Genomic DNA, 26,647 nt, shown 5'->3' with positions numbered 1-26,647 from the left:
ACAATTGTTGGGGCAAATTCATCCATTATCGGGCATATGTTGACGGTCAATTTTGTGGTCGGATTTGTGTGTAGTTTCAGTCATTTTCAACGTCACCAGTGGAAGAAAAAGTTAGCTAAAATCTATAGAGCCATATTTCTATCGGCGAAAATGGATTTTTTCGAATGTTATTTAACTGAGCGCCACATCCAAATTAAATTCATTTTTAACATTTGATAAAATAATACTTACCTACAGATAAATCTGTACTGAACTGTGCATGCACATTTAGACAATGTGTACTATACACAATCACCAAAGCCACAAAATACAAGCTTTGCTACTAACTACCAGAGTTATTATATTTTTTCTTTTTGATTTCGACGCTGCTTAATCATTGATCTGGAACAACGTTTGCATTGGCTCTTCTGCGTGCTGGTTGTCCTCTACGCAATGGTGTTCTTGGAGGTGGTGGTGCTCTGACATACGAGTTGTGCATTTCCAAATTGAATATGTAACAAAGACCTGTAATTAATAAGAGGCAATTTAAATTATTGGAAAATATACCAAATAAATTACAGTGTTTACCTTTGTACATGATGCATCTAGCCGCAACAATGTCTCGATGCCAAACGGTGCAAAATCGTTTTTGATGTTGCTGTTGTTGTTGTTGTTCCGAATATTTATCAGCGTCGCCTCCCATTTGAATTGCATTCACAGGGTTTAGTAGCCAGTTTTTCAGAAAGTACATTTTCTTTGACTCTAATCGCCCTGGTTGAAATTCTGCTGGTTGATTTGCTGGATCCATGATGCCTCTTTCGATCAATTTCTTCACGCAGCTATCTTTCTTTTTGCGTCGTTGACTCTTCTTCGTCACAATTAGCCGTGGTAGTGAGATATACGGTTCTATTTCTTGTGGTATTGGTGCATCGCGAGTACAGTGGCACACTTTGAATCGATATTTTTGTGTTTGAATCGGGAATTTCTTCTGGCAATTCGCACAGTGTTGAGATGTGAAATCTTCATTCACTTTGTGTACATCTGAATGGCCAAGTTTTTTAACGCTGCATTGAAGATGCCGTGTACCTGGGCATCATTTTCCCTTTTTTATGCCAATTAGTGAATTGGGTGCCATATCCACTGCTCCGATGTTTATAAGCGATGGCTCATTCTTTGTTATTACTTTCGCCAGACAATCTTTCTCACCTTGTGACCCGATGTATTTGTCAAACGAAAGCCGTGCATAACGTCGCCGAGCATATGCAGCCACTGCATCTTTCACCATGGTTAATCGATGCCTGACGTAATTTCTCCATCGGATTCCTCGCGGTGATGGTATCGATGGATAGCTTTCACGGTCCAATTGCTCTCGTTGCGTGAATCTGGCAGTCATACGCTTTCCCATTTTGTCTCTGACTTTTTGTCCGGCACCCCAATGATATGACTTCGAAGATATCTTGAAATTTTCCTTTAACAAAAAAATTTAAAAATGAGCATTGATTTTTGTAGAAAACATTTTATTTAAATATAAACTCACCTCAGTGCGATCTTCAATATTCCGACGAATTCCGGCTAAGTATGTTTTCATACCGGGATCAATTGCGACGATGTATTTATACTCATTATTCTCGAGTTTTTGCTTGATTCTTTGTCGATGCAGCTCCGTATTCTCGATCTCAGGCTTTGGTGTTCTGCTCACAGAAGACGTCAATTGTAATATTTGCGAACTCTGGTGGTGATTTACTAAATTACCTGCATTACAATGTGTGGCATGGTGATTTTTGTATGTATTGTATTTGCTTTGCTGACCAATATTACTATCGCTCAACACCATGCCGCACATTGTAATGGTGGTAATTTAGTAAATTACTACCAGAGTTCACAAATATTACAATTGACGCCTTCTGTGAGTGTACAATACCGACGCGGAAACGCTATCGCAGACTATCATGTGATGAAACTGTTGGTTCGGTTTCTTGATCTCGTTGATCTTGTCCATGTTGAACAAAATGGCCCATGCTTCATCTTCGTTCTCCTTGTAATAGTTACGGCTATACATATTATGCCCTCCATCATCATTGTTAAATATCTTCGGCACAACTTTCCATTGGGCCAGCAGGCTCATCAAATCAACTTGATCGAATTTAATGTGTTTCAACTGCGAGTCACATATCGGTATGACGGTGAAATTTCTTATTTTTGGTGGCAATGGCTTGGATGGTTTGCAATAAAAAAGCGGATGGCGTTGGTGTCGTAGCCATAATTGCACAAGATCGTGATGCTCTTCCAAAAATATACTTATTTCACGTTGAATGAAGATGAAAAACCACAACGATTCAAACCACTTTTTCTCGATGTATTCAATCATTGACAAATGGTTGCGAAATGATGGTAAACAGCGTACGGCGACTTGTTCATACAACTCATTCATTTTGTTCGTTCGGTGTTGATCGCCTCCGGTACAATCTTGATTGAACATAAGATTGTTCTTTGCATTTCTTATGTCAATGCCATCAAATTTTATGAGCCGATTAGGGCTTCGTTCAATTGATAGCGAATCATTTGCAAGAAGTTCTCCAATATATTATCTAAATGCGTTGTCAAATTTGTCGTAACATTTGACAAATATTGTTGATTCAAGTATTCAAATGCGTTGCCCATTTGGTACCTACTTGGCCATTCAAATTGATCATCGGCAATCATTTCAAGGAATCCACGTGGTATTTCCGGTTGATTTGGATTTTCCAAATTTTCTCGTGATACGGTGGCGAAAAACTCACATATAACATTTTTTCCAACACTGTCAATGAAATATTGCCGATCATCGTTATCTGCTGCAATGTTGACAACATATAAAAACAATGTCGAACCTAGGTAGCATATTACTGTACCATCGTAGCATTTATGGAAAAAATGCTCTGTTAGCGCTTCCGAATATTCAGACTTGAAAACCGAAGGCGCTGACAGTTTTATCGATCAAAGTGTCTGAATTTATTTTTGCACGTCTCCTCTTCATTGTAATGAAAATTAAATCTGTTCAGAAAAAAAACACGAAAAAAATTGTCAAATTCGTGACAAACAGTCCATTGATCACTTCAAAAAAAAATCAAGAAAAATGGTTCGTTTTTGAGTACTTACCAACAACACTGTCACATTCACTGCAAAATGACAAAAAGCGCGTTCGAAAATGTTGTATTCACGATGCAATGGTCGGCAATTGGAACACAAGGCTAGCGAGAGAGATTAAATAATTGCATAAATTTAATTAAAACACTTTTTCATTTGAAAAATATACAGGGTGGCGCATATAATAGGGCCACTCTTAGGGGGTGGGAATTTTGAAAAACCCTTTGGGGGGTATGTTGGGGGTAAAAAATAAAAAATTTCTATCTGAGCAGAATTTTGAATTTTTCCCCAGGGGGGTGGGGGTGCCCCAAATTTTTCAAAAGTTCATCGGATCAAAAAATAATGTACTACAAAATTGTTCAGAATGACGAGAGAAATTTTTTAAGACCCCCGCCCTCCAAGTCCCCCCACCCCTTAAGGGGGTCGGGGGGTCAAAAACCCCCAAAATGTGATTTTTTTGACCTGAAACCCAAAAATTCGGAACAGCCGGTGTATATTTGTATGAGATTGGAGACTTTTTTTTGCGAATCTCGCTAATGAGCGCCATCTGATTTTAGTGTGAATTAGATGCAAAAACTGAATTTAATTCTGTAGCATTGAAATGAAAAAGTGAAAAAACAACAACAATAGCACGGCCACACAGAGCTGTACATCTATGCGTGCTGATGCATACATACACATATACGCTTTCTTCATTCTTTCATTCCATTGCTATACGTATCTCACTGGTCAACAGATCTATGTAGCCATGTTACTGTTGTTGTTTTTTTTCTCTTTTTCGATTCAATTCATTGTAACTAAATTGAGTTCAACTATGGAATACAAGATGGCACAGATGAGGGGAATTCGCATTTTGTCTCTTCATAGGCTTAGCCGGTTGATCAAATATAAATACAAATTAAATTTCCAAAAAAGTTTGTAAATATAACCAATCTTAATCCGATCAATGCTAATAAAATTTATAGTTAATTGGCTTTGTTCTTTCAAATGTGGATTCCAATTGAAACGTTAGAGACGTAAGAGAAAATACCAAAAAAGAAAAAAGTTACACAGATATGTGTTACTAAATATAATATAATAAATGGTGTAAAGAATAGATAATTAAATAAATGGTATAAGCTATTTCTCTATTAAACCCAAACAAGCATCAACTTTGCAAATATACACATATTCATTTGTTTAGCTAAACAACATATACATTTTTTCCCTTTTTTCACAATTTTCAAATACAATCTCGATTTATTTATCATAGTTTATTATTGTTGTTCATACGCTTTTTATTGTTTATTCTTTTAGTTTTGTTTAAATTTTGGAAAGAGATTTGGATAAAAGCTGTTCATTTACACAAAAAAAGACAGAACTATTTCGTTATTGTAGACAATTTGTAAACCGTAACCGAAATCTGTTCCAAATCAAAATGTAATTATTATTAATATTATTATTCTAATTATTGGATGTTCTTTACTTTTTTTCTTTCATTTGAATAGAATTTTTCATTTTATAATCGAGTTGAGGTTCTAATAAATAACATTAGTAAAATGTTTTAATATATATATTATTATATGCAGTCATCAAGTGACAATGGTCATATGTCGACCCGCACATTAAATCGTCACAAAAAAATAATGATTACTTTTTCGACGAAAAATAAAATAATTTCAAAAATAAAAATTATTCTCTCTTATCGATTTTTTTAATGTATAAAAAAGGTCAATAATTTCATCATCTTTCCTCGCGTTTGGATGAGATGCGAAAAGAGTAAAACGCAGATTTTAGCAAGTTTCATAAGTGGTGAGAAGTGCTGCATCGACCGGTTCGAGGCAAGATGGACATGTTAGACTACGCATTAGCCAATCATCAATACAGCCAACATGATAGGTATGCATACAAGGTAGATAACGGATTGAATCGCCCACATTGAATTCAATCATACAAATAACACATTCGCGAGCCTTTTTGCATCCATCGTACAAGCCAACGGGTAAATGTTGTATTAAACCGATACGTTTTGCTATTTTCACTTGTTCCTCCTCAGTTAGATGAGACACTGGCCGACTCACCGACGGTGATGGATAGAATACTGGTTGCAAGACCTCCTGCAACAAAATAAAATATAAAATGGATATAAAAATCTACTATTCACTCAAAACTATGAATACAAATCGGGTGAATCATTGTTCTAACTTTTTGATTCGTCATCAAAGATAGCGCCATGCGTCAAAATACGATACTTACCGAATATAATGGTGACGGTCCCAATTGTTCTGTAGATTCTCGATTTGGTTCATTGCCACCTCGCAAGAGAGAGATGTCGTCTGTCGTTGACCGTTTAAAACAATTGCCCATTTTTGTAGTTTTTTTTTGTGTCACTATTTTTTGTTTAACTAGTATTAGATGATCGATTATAATATTTATTTGCGTTTTATTTTAGTTTGCTTTAGCTTTGGTTTTGTCACCCTTCGTTACGCATCACATTTATCAAATGAATGAAAAGGGTTATTCTATCACAAAAATAAATTATCAGCTTCAAACAAAGCAAATTCAATCTTTTAGCGTTACTTCTTGATTTGACTCGTGCACAGTTCAAACATATAAAAGTGCAAACTTTATTTCTCTCAATCAATTTTATTGCACCAAATGTCCAGCAATTTAAATATGCAAATGAAAATAACAAAAAAAAAAAAAAAAACAAACGGCAAAGAAAAAAAATAATACCGAAATCGAATCAACGAACGAACGAATGAAAGGGAAAAACACAACTAACGTGCGATGGTGTCGGCGATGAGAATGTATGGGCTGTAAGGTCAATTCATGATTGCATTCGTCGTTTTGAATGAAAATTGGCTCAATATTCTAACACAAAAAATCGAATATGTATTGACGCACGACATATGGTTTTATGAATCTAGTTTCGGCCCGATTTTAGTGCTATTATTCTCTGGTTTGTGTAAAACGATTAGAAGTTTTTATTCAGTTCCGTGTTTAGTTCTCCATTCGATTTTTATAATCATTACACTGGTCTGCCTGTCCTTGCATATATTTGCCTAGAGCACACACACAAAAAAATAGCAGCGACAATAAATGATTGATTTTTTTTTGCATAAATCTAATTATTCCAATGCTTCATCACTTTGATAGGGTTTCTGTTGTATTCCGGTTATTATTGCGATAACAAATGGAGAAAGTTGATTTACCGAAAAAAAATAATAAAAACTTCGATGGGTTTTTTCTCGTTACCACAATTTATCGGTTTATCTCTGTTTGGTTTGGGTTTGGAGTCGTTTTACGCAAAACGCAATAGTCTACTTGTTTCTTTGTCTGGTGAAATACACTGCGTCTCCTACAACATCAGCAGCAGCAATAGCAAAAAAAAAACATACAAAATACACAGTCATTTACTTGGAGCACATAACATTGCGTTGCGAAGAGCCGAACTGATGAATACCAAAATAACACTGTCTTCGCTGTATATTTTCTTTACACTGATTTTGTTGATTTCTTTTTTTCGTGTGCTGTGTGTATCAATGATAGAGACATACGAAAAATAATATATCAAACAAAAAATATCAAGCAAATGCACATTATTTTTTTTCGCAACAAAATTAATTTCACGAACAACACACGTATTTTCCACTTTTCAAATGTCGTATTTATTGAACGTAGTTTATAGGTTGGCACTTTGTGTGTCGACAGATTTTTTTCTATCTAGTTAATTGGATAAGATAAACTAATGCAATTTATCTCACAAAAATTTAAAAAAATTAATGCTTTGCAAACTCTTGTTTACGATGGCGAATAGTATACATTCGACTTATACCACAAATAACAGACGAGACGACATATTTACTTCGCTTGTGTTTTTTCACTTCTTCATTAATTTATTTTTGTTATTTTCGTTCAAATACTGATACTGTAGTGTGTGCGAATTGAGTTTGTATTTATCAGAAAAACACACATACACATGCAACTTATGATAGATACGCATTTCCCAGAGTGTATTGTAACGAAAATGAAAGAAAAAAAGCACCAAATGTCAGCTTATGTCAGCTGAGTTTGACTATAGTCAAATAGACGAGTACCAATTCACGACTGTAGTGGGCGACACCAATTTTATATTTGAATTTTCATTACAAATTCGTAATACAGCAAAAGTAATACAAACTAAATATATCTTTAAATAAAAACTGTTGGGGAATCAGATAGATTTCAGCGATATTTTTTAATAACAGCTTGAATGACATGCCATTCATATTTATTTGTTTTTGTAAGATTTTTTCCGTTACTACAGACGTAAAACAAAAACTCAAATTCTAGATTTTCACTTAAATCAACGATTTGATTTCGCTGGTGTGTCCACTGTCTACATATTTATTCTTTGTTTGATGTTTAGTAATGACAATGTTCCGATCAGTAATTAACTTAGAATTGTAGGCAAAGTGGAGTTCAATATCTTCCAAAGTTCGATTTTCCGTCTCGGGTAGAATTAAACCAAAGAGAGAAATGCAAGTGTACATTAACGACACGCCACGCAATGAAAAAGCTGTTTCGCAGTTGTAATAGATTTTGTTCGCAATGAAAGCAAAAAAGAAGTTTATTGACGCTACCATTCCACTTGCGATTTAATGGTAATAAAAAAAACTAACTTGAATGGAAACAATTCGGAGAGGAGCAACCATGGCATTCCGAATATGCTACAAAATGTGTATTGTACGTTAAGTTTTTGTATTTCAAATTTAATGATTTATTTACCGCAAGAAAATCCATTCTCTGCAAACAAATTAGATTTGAGTGATTTGATTTAATTTTCTGCAGAAGAATTTTTTTTTAAACGGCACTTGGCATTTATTTTTTCAAATACTTTCGTATTCATGAACGTATATGAATTTCGAATTTCGAAATCTGAAAGACATTCGAATTGAATTTGACAGTTGCCGTTCAACCATCGTCACTTTGAAAAAAGATGCAAACATCATAATTTTGTTTACATTTTAAAATGTGCTTTGTTTTGAGAATGCATCGTGGATTTTTAGTTCAAACAAACAGAATTCTTTCTTCTGATTTCAACGTAGATATTGTGAATTTGCAAAGAATAGATTTATTTACGGTGAATTTTGTGCTTGTTCTTGTTTTGTTTTTAAAATAACAGAACATTTCCAAAGTCACACAGTAAGAAATCAAAGCGGCATTACAGTGTATTTTGTATCGAATTGATAGGAAGTTCATTTTATTTGTGTGGAAGTGCATTCTTCATTTTATATATCTTTGTTGTGTGAATTTGATCTTTGTTGTGTGAAATATTAACTTCGAATTTGATGCCATTGGATTTTTGACTGTCAGAATATTGCGAATCGAATTCAGTTCAGCGAAAAATCCTTACAAGGCAAGTTGATTTAAACTGTTTGGCCATTCAATCATTGTTATTGTTGTACTCTCTATTGTGTGTGTTTTGTGCTTTGAAATTGCGATTTGACGTTGTGTGTAGCCTTCAATTGTTTATATAATTATTTAACGCATTTTTTCTTTCTTTTTTCCGTTTTTTTTTTTAATTTTGAAATAGACTGCAAAATGGGTCGCCACAAGGCAGCAGATCCAAACGCCGACCAAAGGTGTATAAAGCAAGGACTGCCATCAATTATCCGAGAACGATATCGCGATGTTATTATCGCGATCATTTCTATTCTGTCTATCAAAGCAACGAAAATTGCGTGCCTGGCATCATTACTCTTTCTTATGAAAGTAAGTTCAAAAATTTCATTTGTTTCAGTTTTTTGCTTTGAATAAAAAAAACATCAACTTCTTTTTTAATATTTCATCATAAATTCATCATATCATCCGAATGATTTTTCATTTCAATTCTGCTAATGACAATCAAATTCAATTTTTCGATATTATTTCATCATTTTCTATACGCAATTTACGGGCGATATTTTTCACTATTGTATTTGCATGAATTGATTCGATTGTTTGTTCGTTTGTTTGTGAATAGGTGAATGAAGCTGTTGATCACTTTGATGATGAATTTTTTGTATGGGATGATGGATCCAGCATGATTAAACGTTGTTTTAAGGCAGTACTACGTGACAACATCGGCAAAGTCTTTCTTATGCTACCGGATTTTCGGCAGTTGGTAGACGCTGCTAGAATCGATTGGCCCACCAATGGTGGATTTGGTAATAGTTTCAAGTACTTGTATGAACAATACGAAGACAACGTTCGAACAAACTTGAAAACGCATTGCGAATCCCGTTTGAGATTTTAACAACTTGTACGGCTCGCCCAATGAATTGCCATATTACGATGAAACTGACATCAAAAATGCCGTTGACTACGCATATCATCGGAAAGACAACACGAATGACGATGTTGAGCGACAGCTTCGATTGGGCGAGTTGTTGGATGAGCTACGTTGGTTAGGTGCACCAGAAGATTGCAACATTAAAGAATATGTCAGCGAAAATTGGTTCCATTCGATTCGTATGTGGATACATATTCAACGTGAAATCCAATGGTATCACAATGAGTACAAATGTCGTCGTGATGCACCACAAATTAAAAATTTTGTCGTTGTACCAATGTGCAGATTCCAACGTCGTCACATTCGCATCGATACCGACGCATTGTACACCATCCTAGCCAGTGTAAAATTGGTGCCATTGAAGTGCGGTTTGAAAAAACGCAAAGATAAAACGACCAATTCGATCAACATAACGAGCAACGAATTCCGCAGAAATAAAATCTTAAGTTGGAATCTGTTTTTCAATGTGGAAAAAATTCAACAACTGGTACATTTCAAAAAGTATTTCGATTTCCAAATTTGTTCGGACGGTGTGTCTGTTTCGATGATGTACAAAAAGCCAAAATTACCACCAGTCGAAATGAGTGATGCTGAAATCATGAAAATGTACAAAGGGAACAAATTGAAGTATGCTATTGGCTGTGACCCGGGCATGAAAACCTGGAACGCTTCAGTGCGTCGTGATTTGGATACCAAAGAAGAGGTAAATTCAATTTTTCATAATGAATGAAAGTGATTGATATTGTGATTGTGATTGTGAATACAATGTCGTTTTTGTTGTTATCATTTTGTTAGGTGAATTTGCGCATATCCAGCAAACGGTATCACTGGGATGCGAAACAAGGCCGACGTGATGCAAAAGCCGAACGAATCACCCGATTATTTACATACGACGAGAAAGCTGATCGCAATCGAGTTGCAGCGACTCTGGGTACAATGCCATCGCCAAGAGAAACATCATGGCGCTCGTATATTGAACATCGACTACGAGTTATGAATGATGGCATTGAAACGTACACGTGTAAGCAATATGCACGCTTGGGATTGGACAAGCATATCGACTCGGTTCGTGCGATCGACAAAACGGCTTGCAAACTGACACGCAATCAACCATCAATTTTCTACATGGGAGCCAGTGGATCCACACCAGCCAACTCACCGATCAAAATCAAAAAACACGTGCGATGCCCAGGCACTCGCAAACTGATTGCAGCCATCATGAAACGTGGAAATTGCATCATTCGAATGGTCGATGAATACATCACATCACAGCATTGCCCATTGTGTTTCAAGCGATTTCCACAAGAAACTCGACGTGATCGATACAAGAAATGTGTGGGTTGTGTACCAAATCCAATTGTTGGACTACCACGAACCATCGTAACCAATGTGAGCAAACGATTACTACAAATGCGACGAACAATTGAACGAATGTGGCGCGAGATGCGTGATATAGGCGATGTCATTGCTGCAACTCTTCGAGATGGACCGAATGCAGGTCGTTTGGTGTCAAAGAAGCAACGCTTCTTCAAAACATGGCTACCAAATGTTGCACACGTTGAAATCGAGGGAGCTGCTGGAGCAAAACCATCGCTCACAACTGTATGGCATCGTGATATCGCAGCAGCGAAGCTGATCCTGTACAAAGATATGCAATTAATTGAAATTGATACAAATTGAAAAAAATTGCAATGTCATTCGGTGTATGTTTTTCTTGTATCATTCGGTAGGTGAATGCTTGGTGTTCAAGCGGACGGTTCATCCGAACTTACGAAGACCTCGCCACAATGCCAACAATGTGCCACTACCGTTCTATGGGAATGGAAATCAGCAGCCATAGTAGCAGCCCTCATTCAACAATATTCAAACAATACTAAATTTAGAAATTAGTTTATAACAATTATTTGTTAGTTCGCTAGGCTTGATTAAATTGTGGCCTTGCCAAAGTACGAGTACCTCTTGGTATAAATTGTACTCGGTAAGTGGAGTCTATTGCATATACAATAGCATAATGATGATTATGAATCAAGTCAATTTTTTCATATCAGTTCAATTGAATTGTGCTTTCTTTTCTTTTTTTCTTTCCATTGCAACGGTAAAATTGACTGAAACTACACACGAATGCTACCCCAAATTCGACCGTAAACTTGGGCCTGGTAATGGGTGATTTGCGCTAACAATTGTTCCTTGGGAATGAAAACAATATCAAACAATGTTGATTAACATGGTTGGTGTTTGAATTCTTTAAAGTAACATCTTTTAATTGAATTGATTCTTAAATATAAGATTTTTCTGAAAGATAAGAAAATATTTTCTTACAAAATGAAATAATAACAATGTCTGAACGAAGAAAAAAGATCGAGTAACACGTTTCCAATCGCATATAAATTTGCATTACTTCTTCCTTTTTTTATTACGGTGAGAAATTTGAAGCGTCACAACTTCATGTTCTGCTTTGTGTTTGTATGCGTATATATAAACAATGTAAACGAAAGCACCGTGAACATTTCACATAAATGATAGTTTCTGCGACAAAAAGAGACGACAAACACTCAAAACTGTGAGCACACACATTTTTATGCAGACTAGCAAAGTCAGTTGTCAAAAAACGTTCATAAGTGAAGTGAGAACTCAGAGAAATTCATGCTAAACTGTTTCAGAATTTAATAAAATAGTTTTAAAATCAAAAATGAGTTACTATACAGATGATTCCTTAGAATTCCCGTTGATGTACGATGAAGACGATAATTATGTTCTTGTGTATATCGACGGTGCATGTATGTATAATGGAAGGTGGAATGCTTCGGCGGGCATTGGTGTAGTCTTTGGCATTGACCATCCCAAGTAAGTATATCTTTTTTTTATTTTGAACACTATCTATAAATTAAACAAAAATTTGCTGTCACAGTGTTTTATATAAAATTGACGGTTTTGTCGTTTTTTTCCATTTTGTACTTGCAAACTACAAACAATATATATTTTTAATTGAAAGTAGTAAAAAATTTTAGGTTATGTATGTCTGTACAGTTTTGTTAGTTTTGATTAAAGAAGCTGATTCGTAATCAATTCTTCTTACATTTTAAGGGCAAACAATGTTGATATGACATCTACATATTGATTATTAATTTTAATTTTATTTCAATTTTCAGCAATTATGGGGGACCCGTTCGTGGTCGTCGTGCCACAAACAATTCGGCAGAAATTCAAGCAGCTACATGGGCCATCAATGAAGTCAACAACATGGATATTGGCATTGATGCGATTCGTTTAATGACTGATTCACATTTTTTGATGAATTCTATAAATCAATGGTTACATTTGTGGAAACGGAACAATTGGCACAAGACCAACGGTGAACCATTGGCAAACCGAATTGATTTCATACATCTTGACCGTGCGATGCGTAATTTTGACGGTCTTGTCGATGTTGACTACGTTCCATCACATATGGGTGATCCGTACAATGAATTGGCAGACGAACTTGCTAAGATGGGCGCCGAAGAATACTACTACAATCGTCTTCATTAAGTACAATAACACAAAAAAATTCCTCAATTTATGCGTAAACATTTCCTCACAAATATTATTCATTAATTATTAAATTTATTTAAAAAAAAAACACACAAAAACTCGAAAAAAAATTTAAAAGCTATTTTAAGAACTAAATGCAATGATAAACTTTTTCGTGTATCTAAACTAAAATGATTGTTAAACATGTAATAGCTAATAAAATGATATTTATATATTTGATCAGAATTTCTCGTCGCGATTCTTTGGCATTTGCAATAAATTCGTCGCACAAACAAATTGTATATATCCAACAGAAAATCTGAAAGACAGTATAACTTGCAATTTAAAAATATACAAAAAAATACACAATTTATGTCCACCCTACCTGAATGGCGGAAATATCGTAGGCAATCAGCGAAAAATTGCCTGGTATAAAATATTCCAAATTCAAAGACCATAAATATTCATCGAGGCTGATATAAGTTGCAATTAAAAGTTGTATAACGATGATGAGTGTTAGCATACTTAAAACCTATGAAAAAATAAAATCCAAACAAAAATAAATGTAAATTATATCTATCCGAATAGAAATGTTTTTTTTTTTTTCACTCACAAACAGTGATGCATTTAAATCTTTCCATAGTATAGCACTGTAGCTCAAATAAGCAATCTATACTGTTATCAAACCAATCAATAAAATACTTAATGGGATTGTCCAAGCCCATGTATCTTGATCTATAAAATAATCAGATATTATAAAATAATCGATGCACTTACAAAATAAAATTGAAGACAACAAATATTTACAAATAGTGGGATTTTCCAGTAAACTTGAAAGCCCGACTGCGAATAGAATAAAACCGGTGATCTGGAAATGAAATTTGCTTATCAATAAAATTGCAATTAATATGGAACAACGACAATACTTACAGCGAGCAAACATGCCATTACAATTTTCGAAATTTGCTCTTTAATTTGAATATTTGAACATTCATCTTTAATGGACACACTCTAAAAAAACAAATAATTATGAAAATGGTCATATTTATTAGTCATCACATACAACTGAATATAGCTTATTAACTTTGCATTCCTCTTTAATGGAATTCATTTCTATTTTGTTCTATCACTTTTGCAAATGATAACAAAAAATAAATGAATAGGTAAATATTTATAAACTGAAACTTCAGCGGTAATTCACTAAAATAATTCTTTGTGCTTTTTTTTATCGAATTTCACGAATATTGTTTTCAATGTACTAAGCGGTGTGGGCTAATCATTTGTCTACATCTGATTGACAAATTTTAATGACCATTTCGGAAAACAACAAGCGGAAATAGATTAAACAAAAAATGTATACAAACAATAAACAATTTAGTAAAAAAAGGGGAGTTTCGTTTATCGGTGACCGTAGAAATTCATTGAATCTCGGTTTATCACTTTTTGACTTTTGGCTATTTTTAATCATGCGTCGTCACAACTATTCATTGATAACGATAAAACCATGCTATTATTATTGCATAGCAAACCGTTCACAATGAAAATTAGACCACATTATTATAGATATAAACGATTTCGATTATACTATTTGATTTGGTGATGGTGATTGTTGTAGCACCAAATCTGCTCGGTAGATAAACTTATCAAGTTTGTAATTTCTTACATGTGTTACTCTAGTGAAGATTCTTCTTTGTCTCTGAAGATAAATTGTATTATTTTTTAGTGGTTTTCGTAGTAGCATTTTCATTCTATGAATGTAAAAATTATTCAAAATATAGCGCTATAGCGAAAAAAGAAGAAGTTTTTCTATAGAGAAAAAGTAATTACGCATCATCATTTAAAAATACGAATATCCATTTTATGAATTTTTAGATAATCAAATCATTTTAATAAGATTCCTAATAGAACTTTTTTTTTAATTAATGAAGCTAAATTTAACTTTTCTGTAATACTTAAATTTCTATTTCTTAAATAGAAAAATAGTCAGTTAATATTGTAAATAGATAGGAGAGAAAAAAGTCGCTGTTAAAGTTCTCCACTGAGCTAGCTACTCAATTCTCTCGTAGCCATACATTTCTGGAATGAGTATCGAGTCTTCATATTCCAAATAATCAAAACCATTGTCCCGCATCTGTTTCATTCGCTTCCTCGATGGATATTTACCCCTTTCCAACTTATCGAATCTGTAAATGGTCAGATTTTATTTTTAATTTTAGCATTGTTTGAACAGTTTTTTTTTAAATTGTTTGTATTGCGTGTCTCGTTACTTACGATGGGTACACCTCGTTATAATGACGCTGCTGAAAATCGTATAACTGCAAAATGAATAAGATTGAATTGAAATCGACATTATTTGGCGAAATACAATTTTTTTGGCACACATTGAATAGAACTCACCAATTTGTTGGTCGGATATGCCAAATTATTATCAATCATGAAAACGCTGATTACATCAATTTTTCCTCTGGTGTCAAACATATCGAAGTAGAGAGTCTTTTCCTAAAAAAAAATTTCCAAAAAAGAAAAATTGAATGCATTGGAAATGAAAATGGAAATGATAAAATCTTACCTGGACATTGACATTGGTCAATTTAACCAAAACTACCGTGTCTTTAAAAACATTCATTCGTTGTTCAAATACGTTCATTGCTTCAAATGTCCATATGCCATCGTTTGGTTTACATCGATCCAAACATCCGCGATGCGCATAAATTGGACTTTTTGAGAATCGTTTGTTCAAAAATCGTACATTTTTTTTCTCTACTTCGTCAAGCGTACCATAATCAACGTAAAATACCTGCATTTCAACCCGTTGAACAAAAAAAAAAACAGAATAAAAATTGAATCAAATGGAAACCAATCAAGCAATATAAATGCATTGAATGACATGTGTATTAGGGTGGAACATTTTTGGCACAATTTTATGGCCATTTCAGAAAACATATCTTATAGTCCCCAGATTCAAGATATGAAGAAATTTTCAACTTTCGATTTTTTGTTTTTGAGAAAAAAAGTAAAATTTTTGTATGGAAGGCACCTTTATTTTTGGTTGAAACTTCATGAAACTTGGTGATATTACTTATTTTGGTCAGAAAATAAGATTCACAAGTTTTCATGGTAATTGGGTCACTGCAAATTTTCATGATTTTCCAGTAAAATGTAAATCCTTTCCTTTCACGTCGCTGTCTTATATGGAATCGCAAGTTGAAAATTCCTTGATATCTTGAATCTGGGGACTATAAGACATGTTTTCTCAAGTGGCCTATCAAGATATGCCTCAAAATTCAAAAAAATGTTCCACCCTAATGTGTATGCCATAAATAACTAACCACCAATGATTTATCCAAAACTTCAACGATTTCCGCACGATGCCATTGTGAATCAAACAATGCAGCACACACACGGCCCACCAGAAGCTGTGTTTCGGGTATTGGACGTTTGGCAATCATACTCTCATCAGAAGTATAGTAATAACTGTAAAAAAGTTTTTAATTTAAAATAAAAAAAACGTATACTAAATAATGACCATCAATCAATTAACTAGAGTTAAAATTGGCAGCGAATTTTTGCGAAATTAAAATCGATAATATAATATATTCGTATACACATACTCCATGCTACTCATGAGTGTCTCAATCTGTTCGACGTCATCTTTTAGGTGAACCCAGAATCGATATGGACTGTGAATTTGTGTAATGTTGTACCAGTTGTAAAACATTCATCGAATTTAATTTTCGGCAAACCTCCAAATTCAATATGTTTCTCCTCGAATTGTAACAGTTCAAAGTCAAATTTTAGTTCAAAGCTGCTATCATCTTTGTCCGGATCATTGTCGTCGCTCACTTGTTGGGTGTCGACCGTGCTCACACTGGTTCTATCATATTCATTGTTCATCTGTTCGTTGTGATTTGTTTGTGATACTGATTGTACACGGTCATCGACAGAGTCTGTATGACGTTTGCTTTCAACACCATTTGCTTGTGATGCATCAATAGAATTTGCAGAATTGTTATACGGCACGTTGTTGTTGATTCGCTTTGTGTTGGTGCTCATCATGATTTTCAGCGTTTCTTTGCGTGGAGACGAGCGATTCGGATTTTCATGACGAAAATCAGTTTTCAGTTGTGCACGACCGTTTCTGCAACGTGCACGTCTGACAAAAGTGAAAATCGATATCACGATTAAAACGAACAAACAGATAAATTGTTTGCTAATTGATTTGATAGCTACGTTATTTGCATTGAGAAAGAGAGCGAATTTTTAATCTAAATCAAATAAATCCAAAAAAACCAATACCAATTGTCAATTTATACAAATACGCCGACAATCGACATATTAGGCAATTTCACACAATTATATTTAATTAAATCAATAAATGGAATTTAATGACAACGATAAGGAAAAAAATGTTTACCGTTTAGACCTCTTCTGCCCGGCCACCAAATCTTGAATATGTCGGGTTTTATCAGTATGAACAGCAAAAACCAACATCTGACCATGACGTAGTTTCTATTTCGATTGACAGTATATGTAAATTGAAAACATTTTTTGAGTATGTTTTTTTCTCCTCATTCAATGAGAATGGATGGAAATTACTTACAGTGTAAACAGTGTCATTCAATGAGTTGAGCACATCAATTGTGTCGTGATAATTGAATGAAGGTATATTTTTACCTTCGAGCTCTTTGTAAATTTTCTCAAGTAAACGGATTGGAACGCCATTTCGTTTCAGTGATACTATTATGGCGCGCAAAACTTACTTCAGTTCGTCTATTTCTTTGTAATTTTCCATCGTTTGTTCTTGATCGGATTTAATTTGGAAATCGGCCGAAAAACAAAAATGAAATAATTTACTTGACACGCAGTCAAAAAATGCGTTGTGCTGTCAAAAGTGTTTATAATCCCATGGCCTCATCAAGTGTGACAATGCTCTCTAGCTGAACACTACAGTAGCATAGATACACAGTCAAAATATTGTTGTTGCTTGTCAGGCTTACATTCTAATTTGAAGTCAACGCAATACACATACAATACAATCACACGGATGCAAGTATTTTGTATACACAATGTGATTGAAAAGAGAAACCCTAATTGGAACGAGATATTGTTCACGAAAATTTGTTAATCACATTCGCTGTTTTGTTCTATTTCATGCAATTCTGTTTATTTATCCCTTTCACTCGCATTCGGTTTGAATCGTGAGAAGAAATACATACATACAACTGAAAATGTATCGAATGACAGACAAATCTGCACAAACACACCGACCACACACAATTAATGCTTTAAGATCTTTGGCTTCATTTATGAAAAACGAACAGAGTGTGCCGTATTCATTTGGAGCGTTTGTATTGTATGTGATTTGCAAATGTTTTTACGTCACGAATGAATGGGATGAGTTCTTGCATTTGAATATAATCTAGGGCTATGGGTCCGCAGTATGATGAGCAATATCTGATGATTTTTTGTATGGCTTCTCGGAATGAATGCTTCGATTCTCAAGTTTTTCAATGATTTTCCAAATGTGGTTAGAATATTTTCAATTTTTAAATTGTAGAGTGACATATACTATATTAATAATCTATTACCTATCGACGAACTGTAGATCAATGTTGTGAAAAATGGTTTGTTCTCAACATCTAGCTTTGAAATTGAGTACAAATCCTCCATCGGCAAAAACATAAAAATATGCAACCAACAGTCCGGGTTGAGAATTCGTAGCTTTTTTTTTGCTGCATGTTCGAATTCTAATAATTAATGTTAAAATACAATTATTAAATTATTGCATCTGCTGCTGGAATCAAAGAAATAATGAGAGAAAACAAACATATCATCATAATACTAAATACGATTATATTACTAGATAAGATTTTCTAATTGATTTCAGACATTTTGTTCTTTTAAAGATTATCTTGTATACATATTTTTAATACAATCACATTTACTCAAGATTCGTAAAAAAAAACTAATCTTACTTTATCTTAATATATATGAATTAGTTATTTAAGTCTTATTCCAGTAATTTCATGATCTCATCATAGCTCCTTCCTGGAATCGCAAAAGATGAAGAAGGTTAGAATTTAATGGAAATAATGAAATGTGATTAATTTACCCTTTGTCTCGGGCATGAATAAAACGATCAAAACGGCGCTAACTATAGAATATCCAGCAAATAAGAACATCATTCCGTGCATTCCAAGTGTTGCCTTTAGAAGTGGCATGTATTTTACAATAACAAAATTCAACGACCACAAAATGATCATGCAAAATGATGGGCCAAAGTTCTTTAATTTTTCCGGCATGATTTCAGCGATGACCAAGAACGGCAAGCTAAGAACGGCCTAATGGAGAAAAATAAAAGAAACTTAATTTTCTTTCAGTTTGATCAACCAAAAATGTTGAACATTAAGTTTAATATATTTTAATTTTGGCAACTCTAACGAAGTCAAAAAAGGACTTAAATTTCCCATACCCACGAAGCGATGAAAATTACGAATGAGAAGCTGGCAATTGGAATCCAGTTGAAGATTTCAACATCGTAGCCATTTGTTTTTAACATCATGAATATACCAAAAGTGGTCAAACCCAAAGTGATGCCAACAGTTGAGACAACGTACAAAAACTGAAAAGAATTTCTTTATTGATCATATTAAGGATAAAACCAGGATAAAAAAAACATAATATACCTTCCGTCCAGCTCGATCAACTAAAAATGTTGCTATATATGCTCCTAATAGGGAGAAACAAAAGAATATCATTATAATTATCTTTTGATTTAATCAACCAAAAATATTGAACATTAAGTTTAATATGTTTTAATTTAGACTTTTGTTCCAAGGAACGAAATTGAAAAAAGGCTTAAATTCTCCATACCAATGAGCTGTATCACACCAACAATAATTGTACAGATATTTTCATCCAAAGACGATCCAGATTCCCTGAAAATATCAGTTGTATAATAAGTCATCGCAACGCAGCCACAGCATTGATTTAATAGCACGAAAAATATTCCAATCATCATTGCTTTTTTGCCTGGTCCCGACCATAAATCCGACCATTTCATTAAATGTTCGTTGCTCTTTTTCATGTCATCAACACCGACCGTATTTTTCAAACGATTCATTTCAGTTTGTAGCAGTTCATAGTTGTTGTCTTTTCCTTTTAAATTTTGATAAAACCGAATTGATTCTTCGGCCTCCTGATGATTGGAATTAATCCAAATTAATCAGCCATTTAATTCATTTTAATGTTGAAGAAAATGATAAGTTTTATACTCACAGAAGATTTGTTCTGCTCAATGAGGAAGGATGGTGACTCAGGAAGAAAGTAAAGTAGAACGCCACACACGGTGGTTAATGCGATTACAAATTTTGGTGGCGCATAGAAATTGAAATAATATCCAAAGATAAATTCGAGTAAAATGCCTACGTTACAGCTTACGGCCAGTGTGGCACCTAAAAGTCCTCTAATGCGATCAATTGCGATTTCGGATAAAAAAGCTGGCACAATGACGAAAAGACCTCCACCTACAAAACCATTCAATATCCGCGATACGTATCTTTGTGAAATAATATTTGGTTTTATTTAGTTGAGTTCCATCTGCCCAAAAATAAAAGTTTACTTACAGATAAATTACGTTTTGAGCAAATAAAATGAGTAACCAACTTATCTACAAAAATCAAGAAAATTTATCAATTATTTCATTTCCACGTAATGAATGTTGACTCTGATTATTTGCCAAATTGATCGATAAAAAAGTACTCACAATAATTGGAACCGTCATCATTGTCAATGGAGTTTTGCGTCCAAATTTGCTTGTAACATAGCCTAAAGGTGACACATTCATATTCTTAGTTCATTGAACATCCAAAAACTAGAAAACCTTCTATTCATGAGCTTTTATAAACTTACCGAAAAAGACGTTACCAATCAAACAACCGAAACAAAGTAGAGAAGCAATCCACGATCTGATAACCGAGAACAAATATTAACAAAAAACATCGCATTCATTTTTCTTTCTTAAACGATCGAAATTTTTACATTTTTGAAATGAATGTTTTGGATTATAATGTTTTTTTTTTTTTTTTCGAAAATAATCGTACCCTTCGTCTTCTGTTACTTTCCCAGTTAGTAATGGTGATTTATTTGATTTTAAAACAACAAGGTTCGGACCCGACCAACTAAATATAAATAAAAATATTAAATTAAAAGAAATAAAATTAAATAAAAAAGGAAAACTAATTCACCCCAATGTGACTCCGAATCCGATAATCAGCAAATTCACTATTTTTATTTTGTAAAATTAAATTTGTATTTAAAAAAAAACTGTATTCATTCTCTTCTTCGTAGTACTGAGTTCGTACATACCAACAAATGCAGCAAAATATTGATTTTTTGCACTTGATTCGTGCACAATTTGTGTATGTTCTTTCACCATTTTCAAACTAAAAAAAATAAAAGCCAACAACGAAGCCAATGCTGGAATGAACAAAATGGCAATTACTACCAAGGAGCAACTCACAAAATGAACGTTTCTACCTGAACGGTGCGATCATATACGGTGTAATGAGGAAGTTTATCACTAAACCAGCGTTTTTAACGAAATATTTATCGTTGACCTAGATTAGGAAGCCTGTCAAGTGCGTTGTTGCATCTTCCATGTTTTGTTTGTTCATGAAATCGATTTTATCAGTTCTTTAACCTTCAAATATTATGTTTGAAACTTACCGAATTTTTTACCATACCCACCAACCAATTGACAAAAAAGATTATTTTGTTTGTGGTTGGACACAATCAAATCGTTTTCTATCCACTTGATTAGTCAATCGTTTGATGTGACCGCAAACAAAAAGTCTGTACGTATCCAAAATTACTATCTGTTCAACTGGACATCTCAATTGTCCAATTTGTCTAATTATCCTTGAGATTTTCTATCAATTTTCATTAACTGACACGCACTTGTGCAAAACTCTATGAACAAAATGATGTTATTTTCAAGAGGATACTTGCACGATTACGATATGATCAATATTTTCGTCAACATTTTGGTAATTCATCTATCTTCGGTGAATCAGTCAATCAATCAAAATTGTATGAAGTTTGCATTGAATTTGTTTTGTCATTTGTTGTCAACCCCAATGCAGCATTGAATTATTTGCTTTTATGAAAATATCTGATTCATGATCTCTACTGTCCAATAGACCGTTTTGTATTTACGAAATCTGATATTTTTGCACTTGTTTTCGTTTATGAATTTTTTTATTGTTCCAGCAAAGTGATTGGACGATTAGTAACATCTGTATTAACTGAAACATATTTTTCCCCCAATGAATCAGCTTATCTATATAATTTTCCTTGTAAAATCGATCATCAATGGACGCCAACATAGTTCCCTGAAAAATTACAAAGTTCTCGCTTTATCTATTCAACGCATCGTTCAAATACATATGATCTTAATTTATAGATATGAAATATCATGAGAGGTCTCGTCTATCATATTTGTCCGATTTGTGAATTTAGGCAAGACGGAGAAAAAAGTCATTTATTTCTGGAATGCTCGAAATTTTCTAAAAAAAATATTACAAACTAAAAAAAAATTGTCAAAACTAATATTTTGAGTATATCTGAAGAAAAGATACTCGAGTATATGTTTTGATCCAACCTACAATGATGAATAAGAACGCTGGTTATGCTTAAAATATCGTTGGATTATTTTTAAAGGTTTTTATGGTTGTTTTCAATAATTGACTTCTTTTTTTTGGAGTTACCCACTAAACAATTGTTGGGGCAAATTTATCCATTTTCGGGGTATATATTGATGGTCGAATGCGGGGTTGCAGTTGTGTGTTGTTTCAGTCGAATTTAACGTCATAATGAAATGAAAAAAGAGACAAAAAGAGTTATGCATAAAATTTCCAATGAATTGAAATCAATATGTTAATTAAAATAGAGCTTTAAAATCAACACCAATAAAAATTGTAATCAATTAGTTGGTAAAATAATCTTACCGTGGGGTACTTTATACATAATATCTCAGATATTATGTACAAATCAAAGCCACAAAATACAAGCTTTGGTAATAACTATTTTAGTTAACATGTTTTCTTTTCTTCAATTGATTGATGCTGGCTGATCATTATTGTTTACTTGGACTGGAACAACATTTGCATTTTCTCTTGGTTTTCTGCGTACCGGTGGTTTTTTACGATATGGTAGTCTTCGAGGTTGTGGTGGTCTCACAAACGAATTTATCAATGTTAAATCGAAAATGAAACATAGAGCTGTAATCAATAAATTTGAGTTAATATTATTCAAAATAAATTAATACAGAAAATTGTACCTTTGTACATTATGCACCTTGCCGCAACAATGTCTCGATGCCAAACAATGGTAAATCGCAGCTTTCGATATTTATGTTCTTGTTCCGGTTGTTGTTGTTGTTGTTGTTGTTGATGATCATTGGTGTTCGCAGCATCGTCTCCCATTTGAAGTGCATTCACAGAGTTTAGCGGCCAGTTTTTCCAATAGTGCATTTTGGGTGACGCTAATCGCTCTGGTTTGGATTCTTTTGGCAGATTTGCTTGATTTACTAGACCTCTGTCGATCAACTTTTTCACACAACGGTCCAACGTTTTGCGTCGTGAGCCCTTTTTTGACACAATTAGCGGCGGCAACGACATGTATTTGGCAATCTCCGCTGGTATTGGAGCATTGCGTGGACAATTCTTGCATGCTTTGAATCGGAATTTTTTCGTTTCTTTCGGGAACTTCACCATGCAACTGGCACAGTGTTGCGATGTGTAAGCTTCGTCCACTCTAAAGACATCTGAATGATGTAATTTTTTAACGCTGTTTTCAAGACGTCGTGTTCCCGGGCATCGTTTGGTCTTCTTCTTACCGATTGGCGAATTGGCTGGCAAGTCCGCGTCTCCGATGGTAAACAGCGATGGCTTATTCTTTGTCAATGATTTTGCTAACCAATCGGTTTCGTGCTGTGAGTCGATGTACTTGTCCAACGATAGCCGTGCATATCGTCGCCGAGCATATGCCGCCAATCCATCCTGCATCATTTTCAATCGATGATCGAGATAGTATATCCAGCCGTTTCCGCGCGGTGATGGTATTACTAGATAGTTTTCCTCGCGATCGGACTGTTCCATCTTCGTGAATGTTGCTGTCATGCGTTTCGCTCTTTTGTCGCGAATACCTTGTCGGGCACCCCAATGATATTGCTTCGGTGATATTTTGATGTTTTCCTTTGATAAAACCAAAATAAAAACAATCAATACATTAAATCTAGAAAATTTTGAAATTTAAATTAAAAAAAAAATGATTTAATCAACTTACTTCGACACAAGTTTCAATGTTCCGACGAAATCCAGCATAGTATGTGTTCACGCCGGGATCAAGTGGGATGATATACGTGTAATCACCGGCTTCAAGTTTTTGTTTGATTCGTTCGCGATTGAATTCGGTCTTCTCATGTTTTGGTGTTTCGAATAGTACCGAAGCCGAAACGCTATCGCACACAATCATACGGTGAAATTGCTGGTTTGGTCTTTTGAGTTCATTGATTTTCTTCATGTCGAATAAAATATTCCAAGCGTCGTATGGGTTTTCTTCAAAATGATTGTTGCTATATAAAGAACTGCCTCCATATTTTCCACCGAATTCTTCTGGAATCAGTTTCCATCGAGCCAATAGTGCTAACAAATCCTTATGATCGAATCTGATGTGTTTGAGTTTATTATCACATAACGGTACAACCGGGTAGGAATATCAAATGCAAGCACTCAAAAAAACTTACTCCTAGCGCCACCAACCTATAAGTTGTGTATTGTGAGAGCCAACTTCAGACAGATTGTATATATGTGACAACTATTTTTTGACATTTGTAAAACCGGCAATTAGGTGTTTGTGTTTCAACTATAAACATTAAACATGCGAAAAGTAATTTTGCTTTTTTTTTATTAATCATCATTATACTGTGACTTTTTTTCTTAATTTTTACATTTTTATTTTTTTGATTCATTATTGGTTGTTTTTTGTGCTTTACTTTCATTTTTTCCCTGAAATTTAGAAGTGTGGAATGTGCGAAAAATCGTTCATTCGTTTACAAACTTTGCGGGAACACGTCGAAAATGTTCACCAGCCAATGAAGAAAAAATTCAAATGCCCGAATTGCGACATATTTTGCTCGCACATAATCAGAAGTTGCCGAATCAGCTTTTGCCGAATCAGCTTTTGCCGAATCAGCTGTTGCTGAATCAGCTGTTGCCGAACCATGATCTATTATCTGTAAACGTGTGAATAGATCAATCAACAATTTTTTCAAAATACTTACATTTGAAGAAAATGTGCCTTTAAATTGTGCGGTCTCGAGCAAAATATGTCGCAATTCGGGTATTTGAATTTTTTCTTCATTGGCTGGTGAACATTTTCGACGTGTTCCCGCAAAGTTTGTAAACGAATGAACGATTTTTCGCACATTCCACACTTCTAAATTTCAGGGAAAAAATGAATTGGGTACGCCAATTCCTTCTCACAATGTGTGGTATGCTGTGTTGTCACATTGCTAAGGTATTGTTGATGCATATACTCAAATGCATTTCCCATCAGATCACGAGATGGCCACTCAAATTCGTTGTTAGTCAATTTCTCGACCATTTCTCGAAAATCGTCTGGCATTTGATTTGTAAATTCACCATCGATGCGTGCCACAGCGGTGAAAATTTTACGAATTTCCTTTTTTCCATTAGTTGTAATAAAATAATCATGATCATCGTTATCAAACGCCTCGTTGACTTTATACAGCAATAAAAGTGACGCCAGATACGATATTTTTGATGCTTTCAAGCATCCCAATAAACAATTGTTGGGGCAAATTCATCCATTATCGGGCATATGTTGACGGTCAATTTTGTGGCCGGATTTGTGTGTAGTTTCAGTCATTTTCAACGTCACCAGTGGAAAAAAAAGAAGGAGAAAGAAACAGTTAGCTAAAATCTATAGAGCCATATTTCTATCGGCGAAAATGGATTTTTTTCGAATGTTATTTAACTGAGCGCCGTATCCAAATTAAATTCATTTTTAACATTTGATAAAATAATACTTACCTAAAGATAAATCTGTACTGAACTGTGTACAATTACACATTTAGACAATGTGTACTATACACAATCACCAAAGCCACAAAATACAAGCTTTGCTACTAACTACCAGAGTTATTATATTTTTTTTTTTTGATTTCGACGCTGCTTAATCATTGATCTGGAACAACGTTTGCATTGGCTCTTCTGCGTGCTGGTTGTCTTCTACGCAATTGTGGTCTTGGAGGTGCTGGTTCTCTGACATACGAGTTGTGCATTTCCAAATTGAATATGTAACAAAGACCTGTAATTAATAAGAGGCAATTTAAATTATTGGAAAATATACCAAATAAATTACAGTGTTTACCTTTGTACATAATGCATCTAGCCGCAACAATGTCTCGATTCCAAACGGTGCAAAATCGTTTTTGATGTTGCTGTTGTTCTTGTTGTTCCGGATATTTATCAGCGCCGCCTCCCATTTGAATTGCATTCACAGGGTTTAGTAGCCAGTTTTTCAGAAAGTACATTTTCTTTGACTCTAATCGCCCTGGTTGAAATTCTGCTGGTTGATTTGCTGGATCCATGATGCCTCTTGCGACCAATTTCTTCACGCAGCTATCTTTCTTTTTGCGTCGTTGACTCTTCT

The 26,647-nt window shown here is 34.2% G+C and overlaps 7 protein-coding genes and 1 long non-coding RNA gene across 15 annotated transcripts; 2 read left to right on the top strand and 6 right to left on the bottom strand.

Annotated features, from left to right (window-relative positions):
• Nucleotides 1–215: 215 nt before the first annotated feature.
• On the bottom strand, nucleotides 216–1,068 carry LOC116344872. The gene is made up of 2 exons (XM_031773692.1): nucleotides 568–1,068; nucleotides 216–504 (listed from the first exon to the last, which is right to left on the bottom strand). The coding sequence occupies exons 1-2, from the start codon at nucleotides 785–787 to the stop codon at nucleotides 374–376; spliced, it is 351 nt and encodes a 116-aa protein (XP_031629552.1). The 5' UTR covers nucleotides 788–1,068; the 3' UTR covers nucleotides 216–373.
• Nucleotides 1,069–1,072: 4 nt separating this feature from the next.
• Nucleotides 1,073–1,822, bottom strand: LOC116344918. Its single transcript, XM_031773780.1, has 2 exons — nucleotides 1,517–1,822; nucleotides 1,073–1,447 (listed from the first exon to the last, which is right to left on the bottom strand). The coding sequence occupies exons 1-2, from the start codon at nucleotides 1,820–1,822 to the stop codon at nucleotides 1,073–1,075; spliced, it is 681 nt and encodes a 226-aa protein (XP_031629640.1).
• A 2,208-nt stretch (nucleotides 1,823–4,030) lies between these two features.
• LOC116344712 (RING finger protein 11-like) lies at nucleotides 4,031–7,018 on the bottom strand. The gene is made up of 2 exons (XM_031773392.1): nucleotides 5,341–7,018; nucleotides 4,031–5,201 (listed from the first exon to the last, which is right to left on the bottom strand). Exons 1-2 carry the CDS (start codon nucleotides 5,449–5,451, stop codon nucleotides 4,878–4,880), a joined length of 435 nt encoding a protein of 144 aa, XP_031629252.1. The 5' UTR covers nucleotides 5,452–7,018; the 3' UTR covers nucleotides 4,031–4,877.
• A 1,511-nt stretch (nucleotides 7,019–8,529) lies between these two features.
• LOC116344709 lies at nucleotides 8,530–11,811 on the top strand. 6 transcript variants are annotated; one of them, XR_004201447.1, is made up of 5 exons: nucleotides 8,530–8,841; nucleotides 9,092–10,103; nucleotides 10,196–10,284; nucleotides 10,423–11,378; nucleotides 11,651–11,811. XR_004201447.1 is itself a non-coding variant. In XM_031773387.1 (3 exons), exons 2-3 carry the CDS (start codon nucleotides 9,582–9,584, stop codon nucleotides 11,078–11,080), a joined length of 1,407 nt encoding a protein of 468 aa, XP_031629247.1. In that variant the 5' UTR covers nucleotides 8,536–8,841; nucleotides 9,092–9,581; the 3' UTR covers nucleotides 11,081–11,638. The 6 variants fall into 6 exon arrangements, 1 of the variants encoding a protein (XP_031629247.1); XR_004201444.1 differs by having other exon boundaries at nucleotides 8,536–8,841; nucleotides 10,196–11,378; nucleotides 11,687–11,811; XR_004201443.1 differs by having other exon boundaries at nucleotides 8,536–8,841; nucleotides 10,196–11,378.
• A 163-nt stretch (nucleotides 11,812–11,974) lies between these two features.
• On the top strand, nucleotides 11,975–13,156 carry LOC116344711 (ribonuclease H1-like). The gene is made up of 2 exons (XM_031773391.1): nucleotides 11,975–12,244; nucleotides 12,550–13,156. Exons 1-2 carry the CDS (start codon nucleotides 12,090–12,092, stop codon nucleotides 12,926–12,928), a joined length of 534 nt encoding a protein of 177 aa, XP_031629251.1. The 5' UTR covers nucleotides 11,975–12,089; the 3' UTR covers nucleotides 12,929–13,156.
• Nucleotides 13,122–14,106, bottom strand: LOC116344713. Its single transcript, XR_004201448.1, has 6 exons — nucleotides 13,974–14,106; nucleotides 13,841–13,921; nucleotides 13,718–13,778; nucleotides 13,524–13,645; nucleotides 13,296–13,442; nucleotides 13,122–13,229 (listed from the first exon to the last, which is right to left on the bottom strand). It is a non-coding gene; the product is annotated as an uncharacterized LOC116344713 (long non-coding RNA).
• A 792-nt stretch (nucleotides 14,107–14,898) lies between these two features.
• LOC116344710 lies at nucleotides 14,899–17,847 on the bottom strand. Of its 3 annotated transcripts, none has more exons than XM_031773389.1 (8): nucleotides 17,511–17,847; nucleotides 17,325–17,419; nucleotides 16,522–17,175; nucleotides 16,240–16,384; nucleotides 15,480–15,707; nucleotides 15,308–15,409; nucleotides 15,182–15,225; nucleotides 14,899–15,093 (listed from the first exon to the last, which is right to left on the bottom strand). In XM_031773389.1, the coding sequence occupies exons 3-8, from the start codon at nucleotides 16,626–16,628 to the stop codon at nucleotides 14,958–14,960; spliced, it is 762 nt and encodes a 253-aa protein (XP_031629249.1). In that variant the 5' UTR covers nucleotides 16,629–17,175; nucleotides 17,325–17,419; nucleotides 17,511–17,847; the 3' UTR covers nucleotides 14,899–14,957. The 3 variants fall into 3 exon arrangements, with proteins under 3 accessions (XP_031629249.1, XP_031629250.1, XP_031629248.1); XM_031773390.1 differs by having other exon boundaries at nucleotides 16,522–17,136; XM_031773388.1 differs by having other exon boundaries at nucleotides 16,522–17,063.
• An 893-nt stretch (nucleotides 17,848–18,740) lies between these two features.
• LOC116344708 (facilitated trehalose transporter Tret1-like) lies at nucleotides 18,741–21,457 on the bottom strand. The gene is made up of 12 exons (XM_031773385.1): nucleotides 21,278–21,457; nucleotides 21,157–21,193; nucleotides 21,013–21,090; nucleotides 20,822–20,877; nucleotides 20,676–20,737; nucleotides 20,536–20,579; nucleotides 20,189–20,468; nucleotides 19,784–20,108; nucleotides 19,597–19,640; nucleotides 19,383–19,532; nucleotides 19,023–19,251; nucleotides 18,741–18,958 (listed from the first exon to the last, which is right to left on the bottom strand). The coding sequence occupies exons 1-12, from the start codon at nucleotides 21,345–21,347 to the stop codon at nucleotides 18,921–18,923; spliced, it is 1,413 nt and encodes a 470-aa protein (XP_031629245.1). The 5' UTR covers nucleotides 21,348–21,457; the 3' UTR covers nucleotides 18,741–18,920.
• Between the last annotated feature and the right edge of the window lie 5,190 nt (nucleotides 21,458–26,647).

The sequence above is a fragment of the Contarinia nasturtii genome, unplaced genomic scaffold (assembly GCF_009176525.2).
Source record: "Contarinia nasturtii isolate CC-2019 unplaced genomic scaffold, AAFC_CNas_1.1 Cnas_scaffold_1182, whole genome shotgun sequence".
Taxonomy (NCBI): domain Eukaryota; kingdom Metazoa; phylum Arthropoda; class Insecta; order Diptera; family Cecidomyiidae; genus Contarinia; species Contarinia nasturtii.
Note: the sequence above shows the minus strand (reverse complement) of the source record. Positions and strands in the feature narration are given on the sequence as shown.

Coding starts and splice junctions, on each gene's coding strand:
- LOC116344710 (XM_031773389.1), bottom strand. CDS start 16,628: ATGTTTTACAACTGGTACAACATTACACAAATTCACAGTCCATATCGA. Junction 16,385..16,521: donor ACACTCATGAGTAGCATGGA/GTATGTGTATAC, acceptor ACTTTTTTACAG/TTATTACTATACTTCTGATG. Junction 15,226..15,307: donor CATATCCGACCAACAAATTG/GTGAGTTCTATT, acceptor TTCATTTTGCAG/TTATACGATTTTCAGCAGCG.
- LOC116344709 (XM_031773387.1), top strand. CDS start 9,582: ATGTGGATACATATTCAACGTGAAATCCAATGGTATCACAATGAGTAC. Junction 10,104..10,195: donor ATTTGGATACCAAAGAAGAG/GTAAATTCAATT, acceptor TCATTTTGTTAG/GTGAATTTGCGCATATCCAG.
- LOC116344712 (XM_031773392.1), bottom strand. CDS start 5,451: ATGGGCAATTGTTTTAAACGGTCAACGACAGACGACATCTCTCTCTTG. Junction 5,202..5,340: donor GACCGTCACCATTATATTCG/GTAAGTATCGTA, acceptor ATTTTGTTGCAG/GAGGTCTTGCAACCAGTATT.
- LOC116344872 (XM_031773692.1), bottom strand. CDS start 787: ATGGATCCAGCAAATCAACCAGCAGAATTTCAACCAGGGCGATTAGAG. Junction 505..567: donor TAGATGCATCATGTACAAAG/GTAAACACTGTA, acceptor TATTAATTACAG/GTCTTTGTTACATATTCAAT.
- LOC116344708 (XM_031773385.1), bottom strand. CDS start 21,347: ATGGTGAAAGAACATACACAAATTGTGCACGAATCAAGTGCAAAAAAT. Junction 21,091..21,156: donor GGATTCGGAGTCACATTGGG/GTGAATTAGTTT, acceptor ATTTATATTTAG/TTGGTCGGGTCCGAACCTTG. Junction 20,580..20,675: donor TGATGACGGTTCCAATTATT/GTGAGTACTTTT, acceptor TGATTTTTGTAG/ATAAGTTGGTTACTCATTTT.
- LOC116344711 (XM_031773391.1), top strand. CDS start 12,090: ATGAGTTACTATACAGATGATTCCTTAGAATTCCCGTTGATGTACGAT. Junction 12,245..12,549: donor TTTGGCATTGACCATCCCAA/GTAAGTATATCT, acceptor TTCAATTTTCAG/CAATTATGGGGGACCCGTTC.
- LOC116344918 (XM_031773780.1), bottom strand. CDS start 1,822: ATGTGCGGCATGGTGTTGAGCGATAGTAATATTGGTCAGCAAAGCAAA. Junction 1,448..1,516: donor ATATTGAAGATCGCACTGAG/GTGAGTTTATAT, acceptor TTTTTGTTAAAG/GAAAATTTCAAGATATCTTC.